Raw genomic sequence first — 15,430 nt, 5'->3', positions numbered from 1 at the left:
AATAAAAAAAAAATCTCTCTCGCACATCTCGGTGGACTCCTGAACCACGCCGTAAGGGATGGGAGGAAAATGGGAGAGAAGGAAGACTCCGTGTTAGCCAGACGCCTCTCTGTCCATTGTAAAGAATCGAGCTGGCATGGCGGAGTGGTTAGCGTGTTCGTCTCGCACTCCGGAAACCAAGGTTCGATTCCCCAACTCGACCAATTTCGTGATCGGTTTTATTTATTTACGTGGTCTGACTAGAAAGGTTAATTAGTCTAGTTAGTCTTTACCATTGTTGTAATGCCATCCATCATGTCCTGTCACTCACCTATCAAGGGATGGAACTGTCTAGAATATTCGACACAATGTCTATGAAACGCCTAGAAACGACAACCTATTAATGATGGCTAATGATAGTTAAGCATGACTTGCACATTTCGTGATACTAGTTAATGTATGGTAAGTGATAGTTAACGTGACCTTAACTAGTACACTAATTATTTACTGTTAGTTATGGTGCAGGCGCAGTACACAGTCCCACAAGCCACTTCTCAACTAATTACCAATTAGTCATTTGGTCATTAAGTACAATTATGTAATCATGAAATTCATTTGTTCCGATGTCTTTCGATTACAACCGACTAAGTATGCATTGGCTATTGATTGGAATAGACCCATAAAAAGCATGCATCCGAAACGCGGACACATTTGCTAACACGTCTTGGTCACGACAGTATAAGGCATTAAAGGCCTTAATAAAACGGTGTAGGAAATTGGTCGAGTTGGGGAATCGAACCAGGGCCTCTGGCGTGCGAGACAAACACGCTAACCACTTCGCCATGCCAGCTCGATGGTTTGGAATGAACAAAGGCGCCTCTAGCTGATAGGGCGTCTTTGTTCACTCCAACCCTCCTCCTTTCCCCTACGGCGAGGATGAGGTGTCCACCGAAATATGCGAGAGATATTAATTTCTTTTCCTCAAAAAGCAATATACCGTCAAGCATGAAGCTGGGTGAAGCGATGGGTAAGATTATTTTCCAAGAGTTCCATCATCTTGGTGAGCATAGCGTCCATACCCCCATCCTACCTCCGCAAGCACAAGCCACCTTTCCTGAACAACACATACCAATTGACACACGTCTTACTACCATCCTCAATCCCCCCAACATCCAATATGGCGGGGGGGAACACTAATTATCTCCCCATTTTAACCTGGAACTGCCGCGGCTTCCGGGCAAAGCGCGCGCCTCTGCAGCTTCTTCTTCCCACCATCACACCCATGCCCCACATACTACTTCTACAGGAGACTGCACACCGGGCAACCCTCCCCAGCTACACATCTACACATTCAGATACCACTAACACACCCAGGGCGTCCACACTCGTCCACCGCAGCCTCACCTACAAAACTCATCACATCACGTCTGAGACGCCCTGCGTGATCACTGAACTTATACATCACACACATTCACTTCCTTCTATATTTATAGCAAACATATACCACCGCCCCTCCCAGCCGATGGCCTCGCTAGAATCACTTCTGCGAGACCTACATCATCTAGCAGGGAAACATCCCCTGCTCATCGGCGGGGACTTCAACAGTCAGCATACTGACTGGGGATACACAACCACGACACATCGAGGTCGCAGCCTGTGGCTGCTCCTGCAGAACCTCCAACTCACTGTGCACAACACGTTTCAGACGCCTGCGAGGATCGGCAACAGTGTCAGCATGGACACCAGTCCGGACCTGACGCTGAGCCGCTGCATCCACGGCGTTACCTGGAACAGAACACAACATACACTGGGCAGTGATCATTACATTATACAAATCACTGTCCCATAAAAACCACCCCATCACGCAAATAAAACACACAAACTCATTAACTGGGATGCCTTTCGCGCTGTACGCACCGCCCTCCAAGACACTCCCATCGCGGACATCGACGCATGGGTGCAATCACTCACGCATGACGTTCACCACAACACGCGACACATTGAAACTACAACCGAAACCCCTACACTCGACACACGCCCAGCCCACCTCTGGGAGGCTTATCACAGCCTCCTGGAACGCTGGAAAGGCAACAAACTTAACAGGGCACTTAAAAAGCGGCTGGCCGCGCTGCAGACACAAATTCAACAACACTCTGAGGAGCTCTGCCGGTCCAACTGGGGACAAATATGTGACGGAATCGCAGGAAACCTGTCCGGCAAACGCTCATGGCAACTCCTCCGATACCTCATTGACCCCACACACACCAAATCAGCGACAAAACACCACGTGACACGCCTCGCACACGAACACATTGACAATCCCGACACCCTCCTACACACACTTCAAACCATGTACACCTCTCCAGGCGCCCCCACACCTTTACCCCACTACATAGGACAAGCAAATCCCACACTCGACACCGACATCACGGAGACGGAAGTCAGAGCGGCCCTCCTGATTCTCCGCGCCAACTCTGCACCTGGTGCAGACCAAATCACAAACTCCATGCTCCGTAATCTGGACGACCGATCGATCACCCAGATTACGAAATACTTCAACCAGTTCTGGAGGGAGGGTATCCTCCCGCAGTCGTGGCGCCACGCGAAGGTAATATTCATAACCAAACACAACAAACCACTTACCATCCAAAACCTTCGCCCTATTTCGCTAACCTCATGCCTCGGGAAGCTCCTCGAGCATGTTGTGTTAGCGAGACTCACAAGTCACATGGCGGACAACAATCTTTACCCGCATAGCATGGTGGGATTACGCCCCCATCTATCCGCACAGGACGCCATGCTGCAACTCACACACGACCTTTTTGACCCGCTTCTTCCAGGTCACACCAAGGCAGTCAGCTTTGGATCTTTCCAAAGCTTTTGATCGCATTGGACATCAGGCGATCATGACTGCCCTATCCCCATTGAATGTGGGTGTGCGCACGTATGCCTACATTCAAGCATTCCTCACTGACCGCACAGCTGAGATACACTTCGGCCCTTTGTCTTCCCCCTCCTACATGCTTCAGAGTATCGGCACCCCTCAAGGGTCCGTCCTTTCCCCCTTTCTCTTTAACATTACCCTCATCCCCCTCGCCCGAAAATCGGCCACTATTCCCCAGCTGAAGCACACTCTTTATGCCGACGATATCACCCTGTGGACCACCCACGGCAGTGACGGCGGCATAGAGAACACCTTACAGGAAGCAGCCACACACCCAAAATTATGCATGGACCATCGGACTGTCTTGCTCCCCAAAGAAGTCCGAACTGCTACTCATCCGTCCTAAGAACCACCGCTGTCCCCGCTTCCCCATTGTCATTGAACTGAATGGTGACCCGGTACCTGAGGTTGGCACCCTCCGTGTATTGGGTCTGCACATCCAGAACGATGGCAAAAACACCACCACCGTCAAGAAACTCAAGCAGGTTGTAGGCGCGATATAGCACCTCATCCGAAGGGTTTCGGGACATCACAGAGGCATGAAGGAGCGTGACCTATGTCGCCTCATTCATGCCTTTGTCCTCAGCCGTGTGCTGTACACTACCCCATACTTACAACTATCCAAACATGACATAAATGCTTTGGATGCTTTGATTCGCAAGGCATTCAAGGTAGCACTTCATCTTCCCCTCAACACACCCATAGACAGATTACTAGGCCTGGGCCTCCACAACACGATCGGGGAACTGGTGGAGGCCCACCGACAGGCCCAATACATCAGGCTCACACAAACCTCCACAGGTCGGTATATCCTGGACTCCCTCGGAATCAGAACACCGGCCAACGACCCAACCCTCCTCGCCATCCCACGACTCTTTCACCAGGAGCTCCTCATCAGGCCGCTCCCGAGAAATATGCACCCGTCCCACCATGAGCAGCGCCGCAGAGCCCGTGCGAAGGCACTCCATCGAGCGTACGGCCCCGAGCCGGACGCCGTATGGGTGGACGCTGCCTGCACGGGTGATGAAGCGACAGCAGCTGTGGTGGACTCCTCTTTGTCCGCCCTTCTCACACTACCTCTCCCTCCAGACACCTCCCCAGAAGCTGCAGAGGAAGCCGCCATTGCACTTGCTATCACCCGCACGGAAGCCCGGTACATTTTAAGTGATTCTAAAACTGCGATTCTAAATTTTGCTCGAGGCCGAGTCCATGTCCCTGCTTTTGGCATACTAGACTCGCCCGATGCACCCCCGCCCCGCCAAGTGGAGCTGATATGGGTGCCCGCGCACTTCGGGAATCCCGGAAACGAGGCCGCCAACCTTTTAGTCCGATGTTCTTTAAACCCGGCTCAGGTGCCCTCGGATCAGGGGTTCACGATGGAGCGCATGCACTCATTCAGCGAGCTGACGCAGGCCTACAGAGCCTCACGCCAGCTCTACCCCCCGCCCCACCCCTCCCTAGATAAAAATTCAAGGGGCACTTTGGCTGTCTAAAGTGCGTAGAGGCGAAAGCGTTTTCTGCACCACTTCGACTGCTTCAGTGGAACTGGTGGCGTCACATATAATCGAGTGCTAATTACTAAGTGATGACAAATCATTAATTAATGGTTAATTACTGATTAATGCCTGAATACTAATTAACTGCTAATTAATTACGTTTAAGCTTCGCCTTTAGGAGTGGAACGCGACAGCGTGTTGTAGCGCTGCCAGGGAGTCCACGGAACGCCACCACCAGTTCGGCGCGATGCCTTGCCCTTTGAACACAACGCTTTTTGAGGAAAGAAAATGGCGCAGAAATTGTGTCATCTCGGTGGACACCTGAACAGTACCGTAGAGGAAGGGACGAAGTGGGAGTGAAAGAAGACAAAGAGGGCCCGTAATGAAGGAAATGAAAATTGTATTTGAGGAAAGAACTGTCTCACATATCTCGGTGGACATCCGTCAAATTCAAGGGGGCACTTTTTTTACCTTAAGTGTGGTCACTGATGTGTGGTTAAGATGTTAAGCTTCGCCTCTAAGAGTGGAACGCGACAGCGTCTTGCAACGCTGCCAGGGAGTCCATAGAACGCCATCGCGCATTCGGTTCTACGCCTCGCTCGTTGGTAAATTGGTTTTTGAGGAAAGGAAATGTATCTGTCTCTCATATCTCGGTGGACACCTAAACGTCGCCGGAAGGGAAGGGAGGAGGATGAGAGTGAGCGAAGACACCGTATTCACTAGACGCGCCTTAGTTCTTTCCAAACGATCGAGCTGGCATGGCGGAGTGGATGGCATGCTCGTTTCGCACTCAGAAGACCGGGGTTCGATTCCCGAGCTCGACCAATTTCCTACTCGTTTTTATTTGTTTATCTGGTATGACTAGAAAGGTTAATTAGGCTAATTGGTTAAGTAAGCAATTAACTAAGCTCAGTCCCACTACTTGGAGCATCCCTATACGATCCCTTCAATTGGCTGCATGGTTACTATTGATTGTAAAACATTTTATTCGCCGGGAAGAGCTTGGCAAGAGGTCGCGTTAAGTGGTCGAGAGTACATAGCCCTCGACGACTTTGTCAGCCCACTCCACCGCCAAAACTTGCGTTCTGGGGTCAGAGCTAGCCAGCACGGTCTCCCACCGCTCGAGAGAAGGAGCTGTAACTAGATCACCCGGAGGTGGCTCTATTTTGCAGTCCCACAGGATGTGATCGTAGGTAGCACGGTGGCCACAGTGTTTGCAGTTTGGGTTGTAAAGATCTGGATAAATGTGCGCGAGGAGTGATGGGGTGCTTATCGATCTCGTCTGTAGACGACGCCACGTAACCTCTTGTTCTTTAGTAAGTCTTTTGTCTGGAGGGGGGAAAATTCTCCTCTCTAGTTTAAAATGATTGGTGAGATCATGATATGTGATCATGGAGTCCTTCGTGAAATTCAGGGAGCCAGACTCATCCACTGCCCGGTCGACGAAACCTCGGGCTTTATTGTGGGCTGCCTCGTTCCCCGGATTCCCCGAATGGGCTGGGACCCATATCAATTCGGAATAATTTGGTGAGAATTTGGTTGCGTTAAGGATTCTAAGGGAGGTGTTTGTAATTCGCCCTTTAGCGAAATTATTGATACCCATTTTGGAATCGCTGAAGATGATGCTCCCTTCGGTATGCGCTAGGGCGAGGGCTATAGCCGCCTCTTCTGCCGTTTCAGAGGATTTCGTTTTGATTGTCGCCGAGACGATGTGGTCACCATTCTCGTTCACAACCACAATTGCAAAGGCATTGGTATTTTTGTATTCTGCCGCATCTACATAAAGTGTTCCAGCGCACTGTCTGTATTTGTTATGTAAGGCTTTGGCTCTTGCTTGTCTTCTACCCTCATGGTGTAAGGGGTGCATGTTTTTGGGGAGTGGTTTGATTAGTAGGGCCGTCCTATAGTCGCGGGGTAAATCTACTTTAGCATCGTTATTCGTAGGTTGAAAGTTAATTCCGAGCCTGGTAAGAATACTCCAGCCAGTTCTGGAATTGGCTAATCGCGCTGTTTGAGCCATTAAATGGGCTTCTTTCAGTTCATTGTAGGTGTTATGTATTCCTAACCTCATAAGCCTTTCAGTTGAGGCATTTAGTGGGAGTCCTAACGCAGCCTTATAGGCCTGCCGTATCATACTATCCAATTTGTCCTTTTCTGCTTTCGAAAATTTGAGCTAAGGGGTGGCATAGAGTATCCTGCTTAGCGCAAAGGCCTGCACTAGTCGGCATAAATCTCTTTCCCTCACCCCTTGTCTGCGGTTAGCTATGCGGCGGATTAATCGCGCCGTCGCTTCTACCGTGCGTTTTAGCTTAGTGAGTGTGTCAGTATTCTTTCCATTTGTTTGTAAATACAACCCCAGTATCCTCATGGTCTGTACCTCTTTGACAGATCGTCCATTAACATAGACGTTTATTTGCGGGGGGGATGTCGTGGTACGCCTACCTCTTTGTTTACGACGGATCACGAAGAGTTCAGATTTTTGCTCAGAACAAGTGAGGCCGGATTCCCATGCGCATGCCTCAATGATGTCCACTGCTGCTTGGAGTGTGTCTTCTATGTAGCCTTCGCATCCTTTGGTTACCCAAAGTGTGATGTCATCTGCATAGAACGTGTGATGTAGGTCTGGTATTTGTGCCAGTTTGGGGGGAATTTTGATGAGGGAGAGGTTAAAAAGGAAAGGGGACAGGACGGAGCCCTGTGTCGTTCCTTTACTTCCTAGTGTGATTGGGGCAGACTCTATTGTTCCGACCGTTATCACTGCTGTTCTGTTAGTGAGGAAGGATCGGATGTAGTTGTACGTCCTTTCTCCGGGGTTGATTTCTGACAAGTTTGTCAAAATGGCTTTGTGGGTGACGTTGTCGAAAGCTTTAACAAGGTCTAAACCCAATATTGCTTTCGTTCCTGTTCCCTCGTCAGCTTCAATTATGTCCTTGTTAAGCTGCAAGAGTATGTCCTGGGTAGATAGTTGGGCCCTGAATCCTAACATTGTTTCAGGTAGGAGGTTCATGTCCTCCGCATAGTTTTGGAGCCTATTGAGGATGACATGCTCCATGAGTTTGCCTAGGCATGATGTTAATGAAATTGGGCGTAGATTCTCAGTGCTGAGTTTCTTACCCGCTTTAGGAATAAAAGTGATTTTCGCGTGTTTCCACTCTGGTGGTATGTTGCCTGCATGCCATTATTTGTTCATAAGGTCTGTAACCGCCGCGATCGACGTTGCGTCTAAGTTCCTGAGAGTCTTATTTGTTACTTTGTCTGGTCCTGCCGCAGATGTTGTCCGCAGTTTTCCAATTGCGTACCAGACCTCTGCGTCTGTGATGTCTGCGTCTAAATTTGGATTAGGAGTCCCCCGGTAGTCTGGTTGAGTGGTACCATCATCCGTGTTTAGATAACGTTCTGTTAGCTCTTTGATTAGGTCTTCAGGTGTACCCTCATATTTATGTATGAGTCTGTACAGTTGACTTTGTTGCACGGGACGTGTTTGTTCTGGGTCGAGCAGGTGTCTTAGAAGATGCCATGTCTTCTTATTTCCGAGCTGCCCATTGACGCTTTCACATATTTGGTTCCATTGTTGTTTTTGGAGAGTAAGTGTATGTTCCTCGATTCGCCTCTCGATTTCAGCGATCTTTTTGCGTAGTCGCTTGTTGTGTTTTTGCTTCTTCCAGCGTTTTTGGAGGCCTTTTTGTGCCTGCCACAGGTGTAGCAGCTTTGAGTCTGCAATCTGCTCCTCCTTCTCAACTGGCACCGCAACGCTAGTGGAGCTGACATCCTCATTCAGGGAGATAACCCAGTCGCTAAGGTTAGAGATCTCCTTTGGAGCTGTTTTGTCGCGAAGTTGCCTGAACTTGTCCCAATCCGTGGTTCGTATTTCTTTTGCTTTGTTTTTAAGTTTTGTCGTGGGGAAGGTGATGCTAAGGATGAAATGATCACTACCAAGGTTTTGCCCGGTGTTGACCCACTTTGCGTCCTTGACGTTTTTAGAGAGGGATAGGTCTGGAGATGTGTCGACACATACACTGTTACCCATGCGTGTGTGGTCGCTCGGGTTGTTTAGCGTTGTGAGCCCTAGTGACTGTATGATTTGCCAGAGCAGGTTCCCTTTCAGAGTTGCTTTGGTATATCCCCATGCTGGGTGTTGAGCGTTGAAGTCTCCCACAATTATTAGTTGAGCCCTAGCAGCCAGCTTTACTGTGTTTATCAACAAGTGTGGGAGTCCATTGCCTTTGTTTCTGGGCGGGTTGTATACATTAAGGATGAAGAGATTTGAGTCTCCTTTTTGCCTTGGTACTATTTCAAGTAGGGTGTAATCTTCTTCCGAATCATTTATAAAATGTTGAATTGCGGTGATATTTCTATGCACCAGAGTGGCTGTGAAGGAGCCGGCTGCGCTACTAGTATCATAATGAGGTGGCAGATATGCTTTATAGCCTGGCAGTGTAGCCCTGCCGCTAGCTTCTTGCAATGCAATCACGTCTGGGGTTGTAACAGACGGTGCTTGTTGGATGTGGAGCTGCAAGTGGGCCCGCTTGCGGCGGAAGCCTCTGCAGTTCCATTGCCAAATTTCAAATTTTTGGCGTTGTGCCATGTTGGGTTATAGATGGTTGTGGCGTCGTGGACAGATCCAAGATGGGGGGTAGGCGGGCCTCGATAGTTGTAAGCCTATCCATTATTTGCTGCATGCACGTGGCTATTTGGGATATCTGTCCCTCTAGTGTTGCAAAGCGAATATCTATCTCTGCAAATTTGGTAGTAACGAGGCCTTGGAAGGTTGCTTGTTCTGTTGATATAGCGCTAGTTCTCTCTGACAGAGTATTGATGTCTGCCCTGAGTTTGGTAGGCGCTTTCGACGGCTGCGGGGTGTCGGCTTCCGAAGCCTCGGCCTTTCGTTTGGATTCCTCGCCTTCTTTTGTAGGAAGCGGTCTTTTAGTTGCTATTCTGGCGTCTGTGTCCGTCGCGTTATGAGCCGAAGACTGGGACGCGGTGGAGGGAGTGTGGCAAATGGCGTCTGTTTCCATCGCACTATTGGTCGAAGCCTGGGACGCGGTGGGTGGCGTTCTAGCCGCAGTGGCATTCTGTACCTGATGCGCTTGTAACAGGCGTTTAATGTCAGCCAACTCTTTTTTAAGGCTGGCAATTTCTCTGTCTCGGGATTGTAGTTGTATCTGAAACTCCTTCTCTCGAGCGTCAATAGATTGGGAGGCCTCTGCTGGCCAGCTCACCTTTTTGTTGGAGCGGCTATCGCTGCGTCCGCGGCTCGAGCTTCGCTTGTCGTTCCCTGCAGGGTTCCCCAGGGGCGGGAAGGAGCTGAAGTTGTTCCGGCTGTGGCTGCCTCCTTTTCCGGTAGCACCCTGTTCCTTCTTCCTGGGCCTAGATTGGTGTCCGTGTAGTGATGAGTCGTTGTCCCCTTGCTTGGGTGCCTGGTTGCCATGGGGCGTTCCTTGTTTGTTCCTGTTGATCAGCCGGAATTTGCAGTTCCGGCTGCCTGTGTTGTGGCCCCCGTTGCAGACGATGCAGACGGGTTGGCAGGTTGGCTGTTCTCCCTCAGGTGGAGGCGAGTGATTTTCTCCGCAGCGGCGGCAAAGGTTCGTTGTAGGTTTGTAGCAGACGTCGGCCCGGTGTCCTACCCTCCTGCAGTTGTAGCATACTTCATGTTGCTCCCTGAAGGGGTGGACCCGAAAGACGCCGCACTGATAGATTACTTGGCTGGGTAGCTTCTTTCCAAAAAAGGTGATTTGTATTGTTCTGGACTGTCCGATCCTTCGGGCATCCACAACTTCTATTCCTTCGTTTCTGTTTCCGAAGCCTTGGCGAACCGCTTCGGGCGAGTCTCCCGCGTAGGCGTTGTAAATGACCCCTTTTACCGAGTCTTCGGGCGCCGCCACGTACGACGTAACGTTGTAGGTTTGACCTTGGAGGTTCAGTTTTTCAATCTTGGCGTATGCAGTCGCCCGTTGACGATCGGGCGTGCATAGCGTGAAGGTGTTGTTGGCCGTATTGACTCTGATAATGTCTTCATTCTTCACCGTATCATACGGCAGCCTGGACACCTCGCAGGCGCAGAAGAGTAGTAGTCCGGGCGCAAAGTCCCTCAGATTCCAACCTTGTGGTCGGCAGACGATTTTGTAGTCATCGGTCGGTAAGCGCCGGAGAAGTGCTTTCTTGCTGAGTGCAAGTAGCTTTTTCCCGTTCTTTCGCGATGGAAAATTGGAATTAGACTTGCCTTGGCCGTGCCCCTGCGCAGGCTCGTCGTCGGTTGATGCGGGCCCTTTATTCTTCAGGCCTCGTTGTCGGTCGCGGTACCGAAGAATGGTTTCCCATTTTCCGTCCTCGAGCTCCGACGCTGATATTTTCTCGCCTTCCACGGCATACTCCATCTTTGCAGGTCCCTGGGAGCTCAGTTCCCGGCGGAGAGGTGACGAGCTAGGTCGAGCTCGAGGGCTAGGCCGGCAGTCAGCCGGCAATATGCCTAGGTGTCCGTAGATTGGCAAAATCCGGCTTCAGCAGGCACTGGACAATGGCCCGGATGTGGTCCAAAATATTCGAGCCCGAAGGCTGACTCTTTCTGCCGAAAAGAGGCTTCGAGGCGGGAGCCCATGCGAGACACGTCAGCACAGCTCCGTCCTCTTCCTCTTCCTGCCATGGTTACTAGGCAAAGTACAATTGGCCCCGTTTGAAATTCGCGCACTGTGACGTCACGGCCGTTTCGACCAATTGAAAAGCGTGAAATTTTCTGTCGACAACTGCTGCTTACAACGATGGGGCATTAAAGGCTTTCGCCTTAACAAACACGCAACGCTCTGGCGCAGACTACAGACACACTCTCTGCCCTCACCCCTTACCCTAGCCCACTATCATCCCTCCTTCCCCACTCCAGCATGCGCCCTATGCCCAGAACCCTTCGCCTCTTCCCTCCACATCCTTTCCCTCTGCCCGGCAGACCCTCCCCCGCGGGACCTAGAGAACTTCAAGACCTGGGAGGATTGGGAGACCCTGCTGCGCTCGGAGGACCCGGCCGTGCAGACCATCGCAACCGGCCGGGCTGCCAGTGTTATGGACCTTAGGAACATAAACACTTGAGTGCAGTGGGGTCGTGCGGGGACCCTAGGGCGTGCCCCGAATTCCTTGTACAATAAAGTTTTTTCTCTCTTTCTCTCTCAAGCATGACATACGGCCGAATGGGCGATGGCGTTCTCTGGACTCCCTGACAGCGTTGCAAGACTCTGTCGCGTTCTACTCTTAGAGGCGAAGCTTAACATCTTAAACACACATCACTGACACAAGCAGCAAAACTGCGCTTAAGGCTTTCGCCTTACCGCGCTTTAGGTGCACAAAGTGCCCAATGAATTTTTCTTGAGGAAAGGAAATGGCGCAGTATCTGTCTCACATATCTCGGTGGACGCCTGAACCGTGCCTTCATGGAAGGAAGATGGTTTGGTTTGGTTTGGTTTTATGGGGTTTAACGTCCCAAAGCGACTAAGGCTATGAGAGACGCCGTAGTGGAGGGCTCCGGAAATTTCGACCACCTGGGGTTCTTTAACGTGCACTGGGCGTGATTTATTTATTTATTTATTGGTGTTTAACGTACCAGAGCGGCTCAGGCTATGACGGACGCCGTAGTAAGGGCTCCGGAAATTTCGACCACCCGGGGTTCTTTAACGTGCACTGACATCGCATAGCACACGGGTCTCTAGAATTTCGCCACCACCGAAATTCGGCCGCCGCGGCCGGAATCCCACCCGCGTCTTTCGGGCCAGCAGCGGAGCGCCATTACCACTGAGCACTGCGGCGGGTGGAAGATGGGAGTGAAATAAGATACCGTATTCACTAGACCGCGCCGATGTTCATTCCAAACCATCGAACAATAGAGCATGTTTTTTTACACTGTTGGGAAGGGGTTTATTTTTGGGATGTGTTGCAGCGTACCTTAAAGAAATAATTTCCGCTAGGCCCGTACGGCATTCGGTACTTATCTGTTGAAAATGAGGATGGGGTGCCTTTCGACTTAATAATGCTGACAGGCCTCCACTGTATATGGCGCTCCAGAATGGCAGGCTACCATTGTGACCGAGACGCAAGACCTGCCAGGATTTACTTTCGCGAAAATATGGACATGTTCCTGGCCATTCAGAAGGCCGCTGCGGACCCTCCGGAGTGGCTCCCAAAACTAGAGCCGCTCTGTACATTGCCTGAATTTTAATTAGACGAAGCCAGATTCATGCTACCCCGCCGCGGTGGCTCAGCGGTTACGGCGCTCGGCTGCTGACCCGAAAGACGCGGGTTCGATCCCAGCCGCGGCAGCTGAATTTCTTGAAGGCGAAATTCTAGAGGCCCGTGTGCTGTGCGATGTCAGTGCACGTTAAAGAACCCCAGGTAGTCGAAATTTCCGGAGCCCTTCACTACGGCGTCTCTCATAGCCTCAGTTGCTTTGGGACGTTAAACCCAATAAACCAAACCAAACCAGATTCATGCTGGCTGACCACAAGTCGTATGTACATAGCGTTTAGTGTTTTTTTGTTGATTGTTTGTATTGTCCAATTTTCTTTGCAAAACCCAGGCAATAAAGGAAAAAGCTGGCATGGCGGAGCGGTTAGCGCACTCGTCTCGGACTCCGGCGGCCGTGCTTCGATTCCCCAACTCGACCAATTTCCTACTCGGTTTTATTTATCAATTATTCTGGGATTTTTCGCTCAGGGCCAACGCCCCCGACGCCGACACCGGCTTTTCTGCGACACGGGGCCCGTAACGCTCTCGCGTTAAAACTCTAGACCGCAAATTTCATCATCATCGGTCGTGTTCCGGAGCCCTCCATTACGACACCTTTCTCTCCTCTCAATACCACCTTCTCCTTTTCATGATGCCGCGGCTATGTCCACCGAGGAGAGAGACAGTTACTGCGCCATTTCCTTTCCTCAAAAACACCTAATTTTGCATGTGCTCGTGACTCAACCCGCGAACCAGCCGAGTTCCAGCACGCGTTGTAGCGCTGCGTTCGAACCGCTGTGCCTTCCAGATCTTGATGATGATGATGAAAATATTTTAATGAAATTTTTAGGAGGTTGTAGCGGCGGGTGGAGCTCTCAGTCCGGAACCCCATTGGCGTAGGCTGCTATCCGCGCCATTTCCATGAGTTCTTTTTGACTCGTTTCGTCCGAGCTGGTCAGAGCTGCCTCCCACCCCTCCTGCGTTGGCTGGTTATTGACAGTGACTGCCAGATCTTGAATGGAATAGCAGTTGGACAGTAGCCTTCGGGTGCGCGCGAAAGCAAGAAAACATCCGAACGCGATGCCTAGGTCGGAGGAAGAAGCCGCGCTGACGGCACCCTACCGTAATGACACTGAGAAATGTGCTGGCAGCAGAATCTTTCACTAGCTCTATAAGATGTAACGCCGGTCCGGCGAACCACTCCATCGTGACACCTGCACTCGGTGACGAAGCAGACCAAATATTGAGGCTAAAGTCGGTGCCAAACATATGGCTCGCGCAGCTCGATCGCCGAAAGGGCACTGTACAACCTCGATGCAATACGCGGAATAGTAGTACCTAACCAGAACCGCGTTCTAGGTCAGTGCATTTGGGCACCATGCTTCGTAACAACGTGCTTCCAGGAACCGGCGTTTATTAATATGCAAGAACTGATAAAACCACGATTTCCGCTAGCGGGAGCGTTGCTCGCTCTATGAATTTTAGCACGGTAAATCGCTCACACAGAGTTAGGTGTTGAAACCAGAGGAAACCCTCACCGCTCATTGCCTGCAGTCTTCGCTTGCACTGCAGTCGTCTTCGCTTGACAGAAACGTAACGAGTTCTCCTCCTCCGCCGCTGGACAATTGATGAGGTCGACGGAGTCTTTCAAAGTGGCGTCACAGCGTCGCGTTCAGCGCTCTCGCTCTTCGCATGCATGGCGTTGCTATGGCAACGGCAAAGGTAGGTAATCACCTCCTCGCGTCTCTCCCTGTCTTTCTGTTCGCGTCAGCGGCAACCGCGGTGGCTTAGTGCTTAGTCAAGGGGGTGTCGGGTCAGGGCGCCAGACACGGCGGCCGCGTTTCGATGGTGTAAATTTCCTTTAACGCGAAAGCGTTAAGGGCCCCCGTGTCGCAGAAAAGCCGGTGTCAGCGTCGGGTGCGCTGGCCGTGAGCGAAAAATCCCGGAAGCATTAAGAAATAAAAGTCTTTCGGGTAGTAGCTTGGATTAGTCCACAAGGTTTTAACTGATCTAGTGCATTGACGACCTGGTCGTCCTGTCGTATACAAAACTCCGGATGCCTCCAAGTTTCTACGCATAACGGGGGATGCAAGCACAAAGCCGCACAAACTTGACACACGGCTGCTTCTACCAGTTTCTTGTTGTTGTTGCGACTGAGAGAAGGATGAAAAGAAAATTGCACAGTCCTGCCAACTGGCTCAAGCCGAGCCACCACCGCTGCCACGTGCAGACAGAGGAGACTTAAAGGGACAGTGAGGAGAGCACTATTAATATTTTTTTATAGCAAAATCCGATAGTTCGGCATGTCATGGCTTTGTTGCCACTTGACCGGCAGCGAAAGATGCATTTATTTCTCAGAAATTTGGATTCGAAGTTGAAAAAGTTTTTCCTGCCGCTCTGATTCAAACTTTGGATTCTCCTATGACGACACAGGACTAAGTGACGTGAAACATGACGTGCACATGACGTAACGCAGGCTCCGTGATTTCTGGCCACCAGCAGTGCGGCCTAGCAGCAGCCGAAACGAAAGCTACCGCCGGCCGAACGTTGAAGGCATCTATCGGCTATTGCGGCCGTCGCTACAGTCGCTTCGCTTACGTTTGCACTGGCCTTTTGCCAGCGTTAGGATGGATCTCGTTCTCGAAGTCGTCAACGAAGTTCTCGCAAATAGACACCTGTAGCATACCGTGTACCTTGTTACCGCTAGCGGAATACCAGGAGCCCCCCTAACGCCGGTGAGCAGGCGCTTATTGGTCCCGATGCTGCAGGCGCGCGCGTAGCTGCCGGGCACGTGGCGCCATCTGGCGAC

General features: G+C 51.0%; 1 protein-coding gene across 1 annotated transcript in view; it reads right to left on the bottom strand.

The window, feature by feature from the left end:
* LOC149337764 (uncharacterized) overlaps positions 1–15,430 on the bottom strand; it is a 36,551-nt gene extending 21,121 nt beyond the window's left edge. Inside the window, exons 1-2 of the mRNA XM_089553509.1 lie at positions 14,160–15,430; positions 1,666–1,764 (exon numbers count right to left, since the gene is read on the bottom strand). Of these exons, the coding sequence (XP_089409635.1) occupies positions 1,666–1,764; positions 14,160–14,166 (106 nt within the window). The 5' untranslated portion in view covers positions 14,167–15,430. The remainder of the gene's footprint in view (positions 1–1,665; positions 1,765–14,159) is intronic.

Source organism: Amblyomma mixtum, chromosome 7 (assembly GCF_055824585.1).
Source record: "Amblyomma mixtum isolate Tamu chromosome 7, ASM5582458v1, whole genome shotgun sequence".
Lineage (NCBI taxonomy): Eukaryota > Metazoa > Arthropoda > Arachnida > Ixodida > Ixodidae > Amblyomma > Amblyomma mixtum.
This window is presented reverse-complemented; position numbering and strand designations above follow the sequence as displayed.